This window comes from Cynocephalus volans, chromosome 17 (genome assembly GCF_027409185.1).
Source record: "Cynocephalus volans isolate mCynVol1 chromosome 17, mCynVol1.pri, whole genome shotgun sequence".
Classification (NCBI taxonomy): domain Eukaryota; kingdom Metazoa; phylum Chordata; class Mammalia; order Dermoptera; family Cynocephalidae; genus Cynocephalus; species Cynocephalus volans.
This window is the reverse complement of record NC_084476.1, coordinates 25,349,282-25,366,089: the sequence shown is the minus strand read 5'-3', so window position 1 is coordinate 25,366,089 and position 16,808 is coordinate 25,349,282. Positions and strand designations below refer to the sequence as shown.

At 37.5% G+C, this 16,808-nt stretch overlaps 1 protein-coding gene across 4 annotated transcripts in view; it reads right to left on the bottom strand.

The window, feature by feature from the left end:
- Window positions 1-10,325: 10,325 nt before the first annotated feature.
- The window catches only part of ECPAS (Ecm29 proteasome adaptor and scaffold), a 105,676-nt gene continuing 99,193 nt past the window's right edge, over window positions 10,326-16,808 (bottom strand). For all 4 annotated transcript variants that reach the window (XM_063081554.1, XM_063081556.1, XM_063081555.1 and 1 more), the window contains 4 exons: window positions 14,531-14,636; window positions 14,224-14,312; window positions 12,027-12,098; window positions 10,326-10,598 (listed from right to left, as the gene is read on the bottom strand). In XM_063081554.1, coding sequence (XP_062937624.1) covers window positions 10,459-10,598; window positions 12,027-12,098; window positions 14,224-14,312; window positions 14,531-14,636 — 407 coding nt within the window. In that variant the 3' untranslated portion in view covers window positions 10,326-10,458. The remainder of the gene's footprint in view (window positions 10,599-12,026; window positions 12,099-14,223; window positions 14,313-14,530; window positions 14,637-16,808) is intronic.

The following is a 16,808-nucleotide window of genomic DNA, read 5'->3' as shown; positions in this document are numbered from 1 at the left end:
AAATACAAGGAATCATTCGAGACTACTATAAACAACTATACGCCAACAAATTTGAAAATCTGGAGGAAATGGATAAATTTCTGGACACACACAAGCTCCCAAAACTGAACCGTGAAGACGTAGAAAATTTGAACAGACCAATAACAATAAAGGAGATTGAAGCTGTTATCAGAAGGCTCCCAACAAAGAAAAGCCCAGGACCAGATGGATTCACAGCAGAATTTTACCAAACATTCAAAGAGGAATTGACACCGATTCTTTACAAACTATTCCAAAAGATTGAAACGGACGCAAATCTCCCAAACTCATTCTATGAAGCAAACATCATCCTGATACCAAAACCAGGTAAAGATATAACCAAAAAAGAAAACTACAGGCCGATATCCTTGATGAATATAGATGCAAAAATCCTCACTAAAATACTAGCAAACAGAATACAGCAACACATACGTAAAATTATTCATCACGATCAAGTGGGATTCATCCCAGGGATGCAAGGTTGGTTCAACATACGCAAATCAATAAATGTGATACACCATATTAATAAACTCAAACACAAGGACCATATGATCATCTCTATAGATGCTGAAAAAGCATTTGATAAAGTTCAGCACTCATTCATGACAAAGACCCTCTATAAGTTAGGTATAGAGGGAAAGTATCTCAACATAATTAAAGCCATATATGCCAAACCCACTGCTAATATCATCCTGAATGGGGAAAAGCTGAAAGCTTTTCCTTTAAGAACAGGCACTAGACAAGGATGCCCACTCTCACCACTCTTATTCAACATAGTGTTGGAAGTACTAGCCAGAGCAATCAGAGAAGAGAAGGAAATAAAGGGCATCCAGATTGGAAAAGATGAAGTCAAACTGTCCCTGTTTGCAGATGACATGATCCTATATATCGAACAGCCTAAAACCTCTACAAAAAAACTCTTGGAATTGATAAATGATTTCAGCACAGTAGCAGGATACAAAATCAACACACAAAAATCAGTAGCATTTCTTTTCTCCAATAGTGAACATGCAGAAGGAGAAATCAAGAAAGCCTGCCCATTTACAATAGCCACCAAAAAAATAAAATACTTAGGAATTGAGTTAACCAAGGAGGTGAAAAATCTCTATAATGAGAACTACAAACCACTGCTGAGAGAAATTAGAGAGGATACAAGAAGATGGAAAGATATTCCATGCTCTTGGATTGGAAGAATCAACATAGTGAAAATGTCCATACTACCCAAAGTGATATACAAATTCAATGCAATCCCCATCAAAATGCCAAAGACATTTTTCTCAGAAATGGAAAAAACTATTCAGACATTTATATGGAACAATAAAAGACCACGAATAGCCAAAGCAATGCTCAGCAAAAAAAATAAAGCTGGAGGCATAACACTACCTGACTTTAAGCTATACTACAAAGCTATAATAACCAAAACAGTATGGTACTGGCATAAAAACAGACACACTGACCAATGGAATAGAATAGAGAATCCAGAAATCAACCCACACACTTATTGCCATCTGATCTTTGACAAAGGCACCAAGCCTATTCACTGGGGAAGGGACTGCCTCTTCAGCAAGTGGTGCTGGGATAACTGGATATCGATATGCAGGAGAATGAAACTAGATCCATACCTCTCACCGTATACTAAAATCAACTCAAAATGGATTAAGGATTTAAATATACACCCTGAGACAATAAAACTTCTTAAAGAAAACATAGGGGAAACACTTCAGGAAATAGGACTGGGCACAGACTTCATGAATACGACCCCAAAAGCACGGGCAACCAAAGGAAAAATAAACAAATGGGATTATATCAAACTAAAAAGCTTCTGCACAGCAAAAGAAACAATTAAAAGAGTTAAAAGACAACCAACAGAGTGGGAGAAAATATTTGCAAAATATACATCTGACAAAGGATTAATATCCAGAATATATAAGGAACTCAAACAACTTTACAAGAAGAAAACAACCAACCCAATTAAAAAATGGGCAAAAGAGCTAAGTAGGCATTTCTCTAAGGAAGATATACAAATGGCCAACAGACATATGAAAAAATGCTCAACATCACTCAGCATCCGGGAAATGCAAATCAAAACCACATTGAGATACCATCTAACCCCAGTTAGGATGGCTAAAATCCAAAAGACTATGAACGATAAATGCTGGCGAGGCTGCGGAGAAAAAGGAACTCTCATACATTGTTGGTGGGATTGCAAAATGGTGCAGCCTCTATGGAAAATGGTATGGAGGTTCCTTAAACAATTGCACATAGATCTACCATACGACCCAGCCATCCCACTGTTGGGAATATACCCAGAGGAATGGAAATCATCAAGTCGAAGGTATACCTGTTCCCCAATGTTCATCGCAGCACTCTTTACAATAGCCAAGAGTTGGAACCAGCCCAAATGCCCATCATCAGATGAGTGGATACGGAAAATGTGGTACATCTACACAATGGAATATTACTCAGCTATAAAAACGAATGAAATACTGCCATTTGCAACAACATGGATGGACCTCGAGAGAATTATATTAAGTGAAACAAGTCAGGCACAGAAAGAGAAATACCACATGTTCTCACTTATTGGAGGGAGCTAAAAATTAATATATAAATTCACACACACATACACACATACACACACAAACCGGGGGGGGGGGGAGAAGATATAACAACCACAATTATTTGAAGTTGATACAACAAACAAACAGAAAGGACATGGTTGGGGGGGAGAGGGGGAGGGAGAAGGGAGGGAGGTTTTGGTGATGGGGAGCATTAATCAGCTACAATGTATATCGACAAAATAAAATTAAAAAAAAAAAAAAAAATGTAAAAGGATTAGGTACCAAATTGCAAAAAAAAAAAAAAAAAAAAAGCTGTAGTAACCAAAACTGCAAGTTACCAGCATAAAAACAGACACATAGACCAATGGAACAGAATAGATCCAGAAATAAATTCATGCACCTACAGTCAAGTGATCTTTGACAAAGGTGCCAAGAATACATATTGGGGAAAAGACAATCTCTTCAGTAAATGGTGTTGGGAAACTGGATAGCCACATACAGAAGAATGAAACTAGACTCCTACCTCTCACCATATACAAAAAGCAACTCAAAATGGATCAAAGATTTAAATCAAAGATTTTAAACCTGAAACTATGAAACTACTAGAAGAAAACTTAGGGAAAATGATCCATAACATGGGACTGGGCAAGGATTTTTTAAATAAGACTTCAAAAACACAAGCAATAAAAGCAAAAATAGACAAGTGGGATTATATCAAATTAAAAAGCTTTGAACATCAAAGGAAACCTCTAACAGAGTGAAGAGACAACCTACAGAATGGGAGAAAATATTTGCAAACTATACATCTGACAAGGGGTCTAAGGAACTTAACAGCAAAAAAAAAAAAAAAAAAACAGAAAACAGAAAACCACAAATAACCTAAATGAGAAATGGAAATGGCCAAAGGATCTTAATACACAGTTTTCAAAAGAAGACATACAAATGGCCAACAGGATATGAAAACTGCCTAACATCACTAATCATCAGGGAAACGCAAATCAAACAACAAAACCACCTCACTCCAGTTAGAATGGCTATTATCAAAAAGACAAAAGAAGTGTTGGCAAGGACATGAAGAAAAGGGACTGCACACTGTTGGTGGGAGTGTAAACTAGTACAGCCATTATGGAAAACAGTGTGGAGGTTCCTCAAACTACAGATAGAACTACCATTTGATTCAGCAGTCCCACTACTGGGGATATCCCCAAAGGAAATGAAGTCAGTATGCAGAAGACATTCCTACACTCCCATGTTTACTGCAACACAATTTTCAATAGCCAAGATATGGAATCAACATAAGTGTCCAACAGCAGATGAATGGATTTTAAAATGTAGTGTATATATACACACAATGGAATACTATTCAGCCATAAAAAAGAATGAAATCCAGTCATTTGTGGCAATATGGATGGACTTGGAAGTCATTATGTTAAGTAAGTCAGGCACAGAAAGACAAATACCATATGACCTCACTCATATGTGAAACCTAAGGAAAAAAAAGTTGTTATTATAGAGGCAGAGAATAGAACAGCTTTTACCAAAGACTGGAGAGGAACAACAGGGAGAGGTTAGCCAACAGGTACAAAATTACAATTAGATAGAAGGATTAAGTTCTGATGTTCTATTGCAGAGTAGGGTGACTATGGTTAAAAATTAAGTTTTGTATATTACATAATAGCTAGAGGAGAGGCTCTTGAAGGTTTCCACCACAACGAAATGATAAATGCATGAGGTGATTGATACATTAACTACACTGACCCGATTATTACAGAATATATGCAAAGTACTGGATTGTACCCCATAAATATGTACAATTATAATGTGTAAGTTAAGGTTAAAAAAAGAAAGAATATAAAACAAGCAACACCTAGGTATCCATTAATAGAAGACTGGCATAGCCCTACATGCATTCTGAAATCATAAAAAAGCTAAGTTCAATATTTAACACACAAACATTTCATAACATATTAAGTACATAAAAGTCAAAAAACAGTGAATATGATTTTCAACTTATAATTAGTAACACTTCATTCATCACACTATTAATAATTATGTCATTAATAGCTATTATTCCTGGAATGGTATTCATCATAATATTAACAGATATTATCTTTGGATGGTTGAATATAACTGATCTTCACCTTTAAAATGTTCTTTGTGCAACAAGCATGTATTACTTTAGTAATCCAAAATAAACCTATATAATCTTATTTCTTAGATTCAGACATTACTTTTTAGAGCAGTTTTAGATTCACAGCAAGATTGAGAAGTTACATAGAGCTCTCACAAGCTCCCTTGCCCCCACACATGCACAACCTCATCCACTATCAACATCTTGTACCACAGTGGTACACTTGTTACAATCAACAAACTTACATCAACATATCATCACCCAAAGTTCATAGTTTGCCTTAGGGTTCACTCTTGGTGTTTATAATGGGTTTAGACATGTATAGAAAACATGTATTCACTACTGTAGTATCATTCAAGGTATTTTCACTGCCCTAGAAATCCTCTATGCTCCGCCTGTTTATTCATCCTTCCCTTCCCCCAATCTCTAGCAATTACTGATCTTTTTACTATCTCCATAGTTTTGCCGTTTCCGGAATGTCATATAGTTGAGATCATACAGTATGTAGCCTTTTCAGATTGGCTTCTTTCATTTAGTGATATGCATTTAAGGTTCCTCCTTGTCTTTTCATAGCTTGATAGCTCATTTCTTTTTATCACTGAATATCCCACTTTGTGGACGAACCACAGTTTATCCACTCACCTACTGAAGGACATCTTGGTTGCTTCTAATTTTGGCTATTATGAATAAAGCCGCTATAAGCATCCATGTGCAGATTTTGCATGGACATTCATTTTCAATTCATTTACAAACAAATATTCTCAAACAAATATGCCAGTATGGTGGAGTAACTTCCCAGAGACTGATCTGTCTGTAAAAACTATAAACACTGGACAAAATATTAACAACAATTCTCTTAAGACTCTGGAGCACTAACAAAGGCAGGCAGATTTTGGAGGAGAGCCAAAACATGGAAGGGGCCAGCATGGGGAGAGTTTCCTGGCTTTATGGCTTTGTCCTAAGGGTAAAGCATAGCCAAAGAATGGCAAAGAACTATTGAAAAGCACCATCTTTCTGGCCTGAAGAAGGCTGAGGCTGGGAAAGAAAGTGAGAGGGAAATTCTCCAAACCACCTATGTTCAAGGAAAATTGCAAACAGCTTAGCTGCTATCCACCAAAGGTGAGATAGGTTTATAGTATGAGATAGTTAGCAATTAACCTAAAAGAAAAGCAACTCTTTAGAGAATTAGAGTCCAGAGTCTCCACAACGTAACATTCACAATGTCCAGGATACAATCCCAAAATACTGGATATATAAAGAACCAGGAAAAGGTGGGGAGGAGAGGTGGGTGGGGGGGGAAACAATCAACAAAAACCAAACCGAAGATGACTCAGTTATGTAACTATCAACAAGAACTTCAAAGCAGTTATTATAATTATACTGTCAAAGAAAAAAAAGTTAATGAATGAAAAGATTGGAAATAGAAGAAAAATTTTAACTGTAAAAAAGAACCAAATTTAGAACTGAAAATTTAAATATCTGAAAGATTCGCTGCATGGGCTTTAATATAAGAATGGACATGGCAGAGGAAGGGTCAGTGAACTTAAAGATAGGTTTTGGGGTTTTTTTTTTTAATGACTAAGACCTATAGAACAATATAAAATGACCTAACATAGATTTAACTGGGGTTCCAAAAGAGAGAAGGAAGAGAATGACAGAAAAAATATTTTTTGAGTAAATAATGGCCAAAAAAATCCCAAATTTGTTAAAATGCATAAATTTAGAAATCAAAAATCTAAGCAAAACTCAAACAGGAAAGTACACCTAGGCACATCATAGTCACAGTGGTATAATCCAAAGATAGGGAAAATCATGAAAGCAGACAGAAAATGTATATGCCATATCTAGGGAAACAACAATCTGAATGGCCACGTGTAGGCCAGAAACAGAGAAACATCTTCATAGTGCTAAAATAGAACAAATATTAAAAAAACATTTCCTTCAAATGATTTCAGAAAAGATTTCGTATTTGAAGACTGTTCTGGAATCAAAAGTAGCATAATAGTACATCTAACCACTAACACCCCAAATTGGTTTTAAAATACTCTTTTCAAGAATACCCAAACAAACATAGGTGTCACATTATTACCCGTTTTCTCACTATCCTTTATATTTTTTAATAAGGCTTTATCAATGCTACCAAAATGTAAAAGAAATATATCATTTTTAAAGGTAAAGAAACACTTAAAACTTTCAATAAGCATCAGTTTCAAAGGCTGATTTTTTCTAATTTTTTCAACACTATGATTTTCCACTTAAAAAAAATTTGTTATTTAAATCAATTAACTTGGAACCTGTTTGAAAGTAAAATGGAAAAAAAAAAAAAAAAAGCACACCAGAAAGGAACATCTTAGGCTTGCTGGCTGCCACAAGAGAATAAGGAAGGTAGCTACCAACTTCAAACCTATCTTCAACAACCTAAAATTTGTTTGGCAGTTTATAATACAGGATGTGCCTGTATCTCTGACATTTTGTACATAGCCATGTATATTAATCTTGGGCAAAAAGAGAACTGACTGTTGTTTCTATATATGCATAGAATTACTTTTATCAGAAAACCAAATCTTTTTATAAAAACCTTTTTTTTTAAGCCAGCGATGTCTACTTCCTATAGGAAGTAGGGCCTTTTTAAATAAGTATTACTAGCCAATGATGCCTTGGCAGTTGAACTATTCTCCTCAAGAACTGGTAAAAAACTAATGCACTACTTCAGAAGAACAGATCATGCAGCTTTTATTTACCGTTTAATATCCTCTTGGGCATGGGTGCGATTTTCCTTCCAAATAAAACTATCACAGGCTTAACTAGCTGAATACATACTGTAGAGGATTCTGTGAAGATGCTGCATATAAAATACGAGTATCTGTTACATATATATCCATTTAACAAGTTTGTACATTACAATGACTACCAATGTCAAAATAACTCCCTGGACTTAACAAGCAGCATGAATATACTGTGGCAGCAGGAGGTAGAAATGGCCTACAAAGAGCAGTGTTCACATAGTGCAGTTGCTACTAGAGCACAGACTGAGGTCACATCTTTTTTCTTGTCAGTAAATACACAAATAAAAGATGAGGGGAAAGCAATGGGGACTTGATGGCAGTCAGTTTTGTTGTGCAGGCAGATTGCATTACAGATAGACACACCAGGAATTATAAATCGGACACAAACACTCATTAAAGAAAAACAGCTGCTCTTTATCATCAAAAAGACTATTTTATACTATTTTCATGGTTCTGATTTCCAATTGCCACACTTAATGTGTCTCCTTTTCATATATTAACAAATTTGTGAAGATATATCTAGTGCACTAATTCCAGGAATAAGGAACTTATTAATAGACCCTACAAATCAGTTGCTTATATCACAAGTAGCACTAAATGTTTCTAAGGAAAAAATAATCAAAATCTATTCCAGATAGCTGTTCTGGAAAATAGAGGGCAATGATATAATGACATACAGCATCAACATTCCAGTTACAAACTCTCAGTTTTCAACCCTTTTAAATAAATATGTGCACACGTGTACACCAAACATAAGTTGCACTGCAAGACAACGATTTAGCATTATTAGTTGTGCAAATGATTTGGCTGGTCAAGTTGAAGGCATTACATACATAAATTAGAAATGTGCTTAGAAACCTAAAATAAGCATAATTCAATAGCACAAAGCAGTAAAGTTCAGGTGTCTTAGCACCACTCTCAGCACCAAGGGAAATTCCCAATATTAAATAACAAGAAGCTTAAAAAGCATAAAATTTGGTGAGTTTTTAACACTTGATATAGGCCAAGAGCACAATTCTTGCCTTTATGATCTTACTTTCAAAAACACATAACCTGCATTGCATCCTTGCTAAGGAAGAGTATCCTAGGTACTGTGAATTAAAGTTGGACGGCACTTAGTGGAGGGGAAAATACTGATCTGGAAAACACCACATCATAAGAGGCCATAACGTTCCTGAAAAACATCCAAAACTGATTTTTTTTCCCCCAAGCAAAAGCCTCAAATTGAAGTCCATGACAGTTTCCTTAAAATGCATGATGCTACTATTAAAATTTACAGTTATATGTCAGTATCAGTAAAGAGTATGTTCCGGTAATAAACACTTAAATTTTTATTTGTAAGTCCCTTTCCCAATTAGAAGCAATCCCATAGCACACAGCTAAGTTTAGGTATTATCTTTAGCAATGTTTTTCAAACTGTTAGTAGCAAACCAGTTGTGAGTCAGAAAATGAATTTGGTGGGTCTGAAGAGCATTTAAAACAAGAGCTAGAGATATCAAAGTATATTGCATATACTGTGGATATTTCACAAAGCATTTATTTCAGTTAAAGATTGTATATTCATACATACACACATACACACACACACACACGCACACACATGTTCTGGGTCATGATGTAAAAAGTTATTTTTATTATGAGTGACAGTCAAAAAAGTTTGAAATACATTGGTCAGTGGAAACCACCAAAAATAATAAACATGGGGTTCCCACCAAAAATAACACACATGGAGATTTCTGGTATTAATGTCAAAAAGGGTTCAGGATTGAATGTAAACCAATCTTGCGCTCTGGAATCCACGGTGAGCTACAGAATTCTCAGTTTAGCATAAATACTTAAGTTAAACTTGTTTTTTCCCCTTACCCTACCTTTAGGCAGGGGCATGAGGAGTAGGAGGAAGATGAGAACCCCTAGGTACAATTATTTATCTGGAGTGGTACCACGTTATTTTGAGAAAAGGTATTAAAAAAAAAAAAAAGTAATTCCCAGATGGCTAATTAAAAGGCTTTCCTTCTAACCCATAAGATTACATTGTTAGCATAAAAGTGAGTAGAAAGTTTTAAGTCGTCATTACAGTTTTGAGATTATAGTCTAAACCAAGGCAGTCTGCGATTTTGTTTTTGGTTTTGCAAAATAAGCAACACAAATACAGACAGAATGAGCGATCTTCTCCTAATCTTCTTCTATCTGCCTGTAGAAAGATGACAATCAGAATTATCACATGGAGACCAAATTCGCCCTCTCAACGTGTAAAGATGTGCTAAATAATCATTTTCTAAAAATCAACCCACTAAAGACACAATAAGACAATGTTCAGCTTTTGACTTTCAAGAACCCACTGGTAAGGGTCCGTTCAGTTCTGGCATAGGGACCACCCTTGCATTAGGGTGTACCAACATAAATGTACCTCACCTTGGGATTTTCTTAGGTAGGCCAAACTTAGCACTGATTTGGCAGCAGGTGGTAAAAGAAAGTGTACTGGGCAGAACATTAAACACATGTTCTCTAGCCTTGGCACAGGCCTCAGAAAGAAAGCCATGTCTTCTCAGAGCCTATTTTTTCAGGTGTAAAACAAGGGGTTAAACCAAGTGATTTATAGGGTCTCATCCTGAAATAACTTTATTTAATTTGGGTGCAGGTCTAAGATTTTTATACAGCTTGATCTGCAACTTTTGTCTATTAATTCCTTTAATAATAGTTTTAATTCTTTTAATAACTCTTTCTGTCCAGTCTTATTTACAACTACCTCTCACACATCCAAGGTCCCATTAAGCTCACTCAGCTCAGATACTTTAAAAACATCAAGTAAAATAAAGCTAAAAAGGAACAAAATTTAAGGCTTTTTTTTTTTTTTATTTCAGCCAAGGAATGATGCATGCTACAGATTAATCTTTACTTTTCCCCACTTGGTTTTTTCACCATTTCAACCCCCAATGAACATGGCACTTGTTTATTTCTTCCCCTTCTATTCCAGACTTTCAAGTGTTTTCTTCAGTAATGATGCTTTCTCCTGCAGCTCAGGTCTGCTGTCTGTCTCCATAGTTGCTAAAGATTCAATCAGGAGCACTCTGCATTCAGATGTCAAACTATCCCACTGTTTAGATTCTGAATGTAAGAAGAAAAAAAAAAAAACCACTAAGAATCCTTATAAAAAAAGCAAATTTTCCTCCAGTTGTTCTAACCCCAAAATAAATACAAAGCAACCGCTTGATGACAGACCAGTATTTAATGACCACAGGTTGAATTAATGTCTCAAAACCTAACTATCGACAATTGTTTGAAAGTACATCAGGGAGTTTCATTCCCTTCCCCCAGTAGTAGCGGGACAAAGAGAAATGAACTACAGTAAAGTGAGAAGGAGGAAGTATCAAGGCAAGGCACATACATGGTAACAAAAAAGTCATTTCAACAAAAACAAAAGGCCACTTTGTAAGACATGCTCAGTAAAAAAATCTTGAAAAAATTTCATAATTGCAAGGTCAGTTTAGGTAGACTACACTTTATTACCCTTTTCTTTAAGGAAAGCATCAGAGAACTATATACATACTGAAAATTTTATAAAATAAGTACATAAAAATCTTAAATTGTATCTACAAGGCTGCGCCATTTCCTAGCAATGTGGCTTCAAGCAAGTTATTTAATCTTTTAGCCTCATTTCCTCATCCAGAATATATTAGTACATATCTGGCAACCTGAGAATTCAGCAATATGACTAAGTGCCTAGGTCTTTTATTTCAACAAGGAAAAGGGATTATGAGATGTTTACTGTTATTAAGTCTAAAAGGCCTGTTTTACGGAGCCCTAAAAGGGGCGTTTTAATTGCTAAGCAAAGATAGAGAATTAGGAACAGCAAATATACAAAGTTGTGGAGAAAACTGTTTCATCTTCTACATTCTGAATCCATAGAGTCAAAATAATAAAAGAAGAAAATAAGAGGCCTCCTTTTGAAATCAGTAACAGATATACCACTGGAAAAAATGCTAGCAATTATCTTTTACCATTGATACAAGTGACCATTAGAAGAAATCTGCTTCTTGATAAGAAGGTTTTAAAAAAAAAAAAGAAAACGGGAAAAAAAGAAATAGGATTAAGAAAGTTGCTACTATCAAATTCGCTGACTCAGGTAGGTAACTGTTAAAATGTTTTTCCAACTCCACTTTTCAGTGTGTCATTCTGTTTATTTACATGCATGCACGCAGTGAACTCTACTGTGCCACTGTCAACCATTTCCTGTAATTAATCAAGATTAAATCAGGATGCACGATGGAAACAAAAACTTTATTACTCTGAGATAACTGTAGCTTAATAATACATTAAAAGTATATAAATTAGCGTATCAAATTTAAATACTTAATAAAATTTAATTGTTTTAGCTTTGTACATTATACGTGCATGAGCATATGTGTTAATCTGTATTTTAGAATGTACGCTTAGAATATAAGCAAAAACAGAAAACAAAACATTTCTAAAACATATGTCATAAAGTGTCCTGGTTTTCTTCTGGTCCTCCAATCAGAACTATCAAGAACTCACCTTCAAGTTTTTTAAGTAGTAATTCTATCACAGATAAAGCTTCTGTTCTCACAGATGAGTAGGTCTTATTTTCTAAGAAGAAAATCATATAATTCTTATGCATGCCTTAAAAACAGAACCTCCAAGATTAAATTAGTGTTACTGAAAGATGTTCAGAAATTATAACTCCAGGGAAAGATACATCTGTTTTTTTTAAGTAAGCTTCCCTTTTCTAATTATCAAATACTTGAAATGTGCTACTTGTCCACATTCCTTAATTTAGAAAAAAAAAAAAAATCAACCAAATATACCCATCACTACACCAAACGGCATATTTAAAGGACCCATTCTAGTTGGGAGATCAAAATACACTATCTCAAACACAGTCAGTCATCTTCACATTACACCTAAGAAAGGTCTTTGAGTTTGCATGACCCTCCTCATTTTGCCAAAGAACAGTATACAACCCAGTGTTTACACCAATTCTGGGACACCTTGAACCCTGCAAAGACAAGTTTGTTAGCTGCCAGTTCTTCATCTGTAAAAGCATGCTACATCCAAGAATTGCAACTGAAACACGCTTCCATGTCTGCTCTTTGACATGGCATCTAGTTCACGATGAAATTGTCTACCAAGAAAATTAACACATAATCAATCCCAAGGCACAGAAGGCATCAGATGAGCCTGTAACATCTTGCTATGCTATAAAGTACATCAGTGCTACAAAGAATTATGGTGACCTGTCAAAAGGACACAGGAGTCAGCTCAAAGGAGGTTCCACTGACCAAAGCTAAGAAAACTTGAGTAACAATTAATAAAATAATTATAAACCTTGGGCAGGGGGACCCATGAATCAATACCAATAACAGATAAATAGAGAGAGAAGAGAAGAATCTCACGTCCAATAGAATGCCAACTACAAAATGGTAAACGTGAAGAAAGTGCTAGAGTTGGAAAATCATCTTAGCAAAAATTGATTCAAGGAAAAAGTATCATTGCATGCTAAATCCAGAGAAGAAATTTTGAAGAGAAGAGTATTTGAATGGTGTTAATGTGTCTTCTCACAGACTGCTTATGAGATGCAGTGTTCTTAAAATGTGTTCCAACAGGCTGCTTATTAGATACAAGAGGGAAAAATAGTAGCTATACAGTAAAGAAAACTGATAGTACCTTGACCAGGTAATCAAAATTAACATCTCATCAAATGAGAACAGATGAACACTGTGTGCCTCTTAATGTGAGAAGGACACAATATCACTTATACAGTACCCCAACTGTGAATTCACAATCTGGATCTAATCATGAGAAGATGTCAGGTAAAAACCAAATGAGAAACATTTTGTTTTTCAAAAAGAAAGTAGGGGGAGCGGGCTTTATTCTTCAAAATTGTCAATGTCATATACGACAAAGAAAGGCTGAAAAAGTGTTCCCAGATTAAAGGAGACTAAAAAAATATGAGAACTAAATTCAATAAATGACCCTGGACTTGATCAATTAATGGAGGGAAGAAAAAAGTCCTATAAAGAACATTAGTGAGGGAGGGAGGGGGTTTGGGAAGTGATAGGTCAGGTAAAGGGCATAAAGAAATATCATGATTTGTAAGAATGAACATGCTAATAATAAATTTAAAAACTTAATTTAAAAAAGAACATTAGTGAGTCAACTGAAAAAACTAGAATATAAATGGTAAAAATGTGATAAAAATACCACATCTATGTTATGCTACCTACAGTTGATAACTGTACTGTGGTTATGTAAAAGAATGCACACTGAAGAATTTAGGAATAAAGGGGCATGAGGTAAGCAATACACTTCCAAATGATCCAGAAAAAAACACATACAGAAAAAGATATTTAAAAATATGTAAGTCCAAATAATAAAGCAAATGGGACAAAATGTTAACAGATGACTCTGGGTAAAGTGCATAGAGATATTATATGTACTACTGTTGCAACTCCTCTGTAAGTTTAAAATTATTTACAAATAAAAAAAATTTTGAACATTTGTCACAAAGGTTTTTCTAATCTGGGTGCTAAAATCCTATCATAGTTTCAGATTAAAAATTCCAGTTTAGGAGTATGCACAGAGTATATTAAGTAGGAGAGTTCAGTAGTTCTTCCAGAAATTTAATTCTTAGGACAAGATAAGGAATATTTGAAGCTCAGCACCTTAACTTTAAAATAAGAACTCCTTATTAATTTCAGTTTACTACACTCACCTAAAGAATATGTGATTGATTTACAAGTTTCAAGGAGAATTTCAGCCAAAGCCTCAGGATCTGCATGTTCTTCTTCCAAAAGCATTAATCTATACAAATCAGAAAGCAAGATACAAATGCTAGTTACTAAGAAACATTCTAAAACCTTCCTGGCACAAACAATTTCTACTGCATTTATCACTTTATCATGTCACTTTAGCTATTAGTTTTAAAAGGTCTAAGAATTCCATTGATTATATATAAAATGCTTGGGGGTAGCAAGAGGGGTAGCATGCAAAATAAAAAACTGAAACATGAATCAAATTACCCCTGAAAAAAGGCATTCATTGACTGCAGGACTCCTAGCTGCACCTTCCACGTGCTGAGTTTTAGCCGTTCACACATCAATTTGCACAGTTCCTGACGATAACAACCTGGGGGAAAAAAGACAAAGTGAGACAGAGCAGGAGAGAGAGTGTGAAGGAGTGAGAGACAGAGCAAATTAGGGACAGACAGTAGAGGGACAGAGAGAGCAAAACACAGACAGAGGGACAGAGACAGGGTAGGGAAGAGAAGGGAGAGAGGGGAGAGACGGGGGAGATGGGGGGTGGATAAAAAAATAAATGCCTTTAATTAAAACTATGAAATTTCCCAAAAAACTTTGACTTTGTGCCCAATTCCCAAACACACTGCCTTTATCAGAAACCACCCCCCTTCTTTGGTTTTAAATACTACAGAGGGGGGGGAAAGAAACTCTCACAAAGGTGCAATATAACTGTTCATAAATGTTCGCTTTCAAGGCATGTCATCTCTGTGGAACTGAGACAGCACCTTAACCACACTCCCCTTCTCCTTTAAAATTCCCTGAATGACAGCCAAAGAAAGCAGAACTCTGAGGGATGGGAGCTTCTCTCTAGACACTCAAGCTTCTGCAAATTGTAGGTTTCCCAAGAATAAACAGTGCTTTACCACAAACCTGTTATGCCAACTAGAATTATTGTAATTATATAATTAATATGCTTACTGATGAATCAGGATAAAACTCAATAGATGAGTTGTTTTTTTAAATGCTGTAGAATTTACTAGGACTCAAACAAATGTAAAGACAGGGCAAGAGGATAAAAATCTAGACTGCTGCATTTAGATTGCTTCATAAGAGTTTGTCATGTCTTTCTCTATTTTAAAGATACAAAAACCAGCGTTTCAAGATGGTGGTGGCTGCGGCGGTTGGTGCGGAGTAGCTGAGGTGGAAAAGGCGGCCACTGGACCTCAAGCAGCTGGGAAACTCGTGGACCTTCCTCTTGCCATCTCTTAAGGGAGGACCGCTGCTGGTGGCCGGTCCTGGGGGCTGACCGCCACTTTGCCCCCGGCAGGAGAGGCTGCCTCATTTACAGGCAACAGCTTTGAAGTGTGGAGCAGGAAAAGAACTGTTTCTTAGCTGCAAAAGCGAGTCTCTAAACAGGGAACACAGTGCCAGGGCTGCTGTGGATGCAGACAGGATCCTGGAGGCCGGGGCCGCGCTGAAGGCGGCCAGCTGCCCTATTCAGGATTTGAGGTTTCAGGCCGGCATTTAAGAAGGTTCCTGGGAGCGCCCGAGCCGCGCCACGACTGAACAGCCCAAGGCGGCAGCGGCCGAGAATGGGGAAGGCAGCAAACCAGAGGCAGAGAGTGAGCACCCGACCTGGCATAACCCTGTGAGTGACCCCTGGACCAGCCCTGTTTGGGGGGCTGACGCCCACCCGGCTCCCGCCTGCATCACCGGGTCACTAACCGCCCCGGGGCTGCCTCCATTTTCCCAGGTGCTAGCAGCTCCGCCCGGCTTGGCCGTCACTGAGCCTTCCCACTTGCTTGGCCCGGCGTGGGGCTTTCCAGAGCCTCGGGCCGACCTCCCCTCCCACTCCCTCCGCGGTTCTCTGGCGGGTTGGTGGCATGGGGCATCCCCGGCCAGTGTCAGGAGGGCAAGGAAGTGCAGGCTGGACAACTGTCACTCCACCACACCCAGGACTCCGGCCCCCCGTAAACTTCCTGTAACTGGGAGGCACTTACCATCTCTGTGGCCACCAGTTCGGAAAAAAGCCTAACCAATTTCTAGTTGGGAATAGTGTGGTAGGAGAGTTCCCAGGTCCGCTTGAACCTGCTGGAGAGCTGGCTGCAGGCGGGCGCAAGACTCGGTTTATACCGGGGGGATAGAAAGGTGAACAAGTCCCAAGAAAGATCTACACAGTGCTACAAAGGCACCCAGAGCAACCGGTCGTCTGTGCCTAGCAGAAACCTGGTAGACTTCCTGGGCGAGGTGCTGCCGAGAAGGGTCTTGAAGGCCCAGCTGATAGACGAGGGTTGCAGAAGACACGCCCCAGCCCAGCACAGTGCGCACAGAGTGAGGAGACATGCGGCCAGGGAGGCGGAGACTTGACAGAAACCACACATCCAGTGGGGTCGCCACTGCACGATCCAACAGCCTGGACCAGAGCACACGGAACAGGGAGAAGTCCTGCACAGGAAGTGAAAGCTCAAAAGCGATCACACACCCTGTGGTACGTGATCCACCAGCCCAGCAGAGTCCAAGCTGACCAGAAAGGTGGCTCCCCGGAGAAGCCCAAGACCTG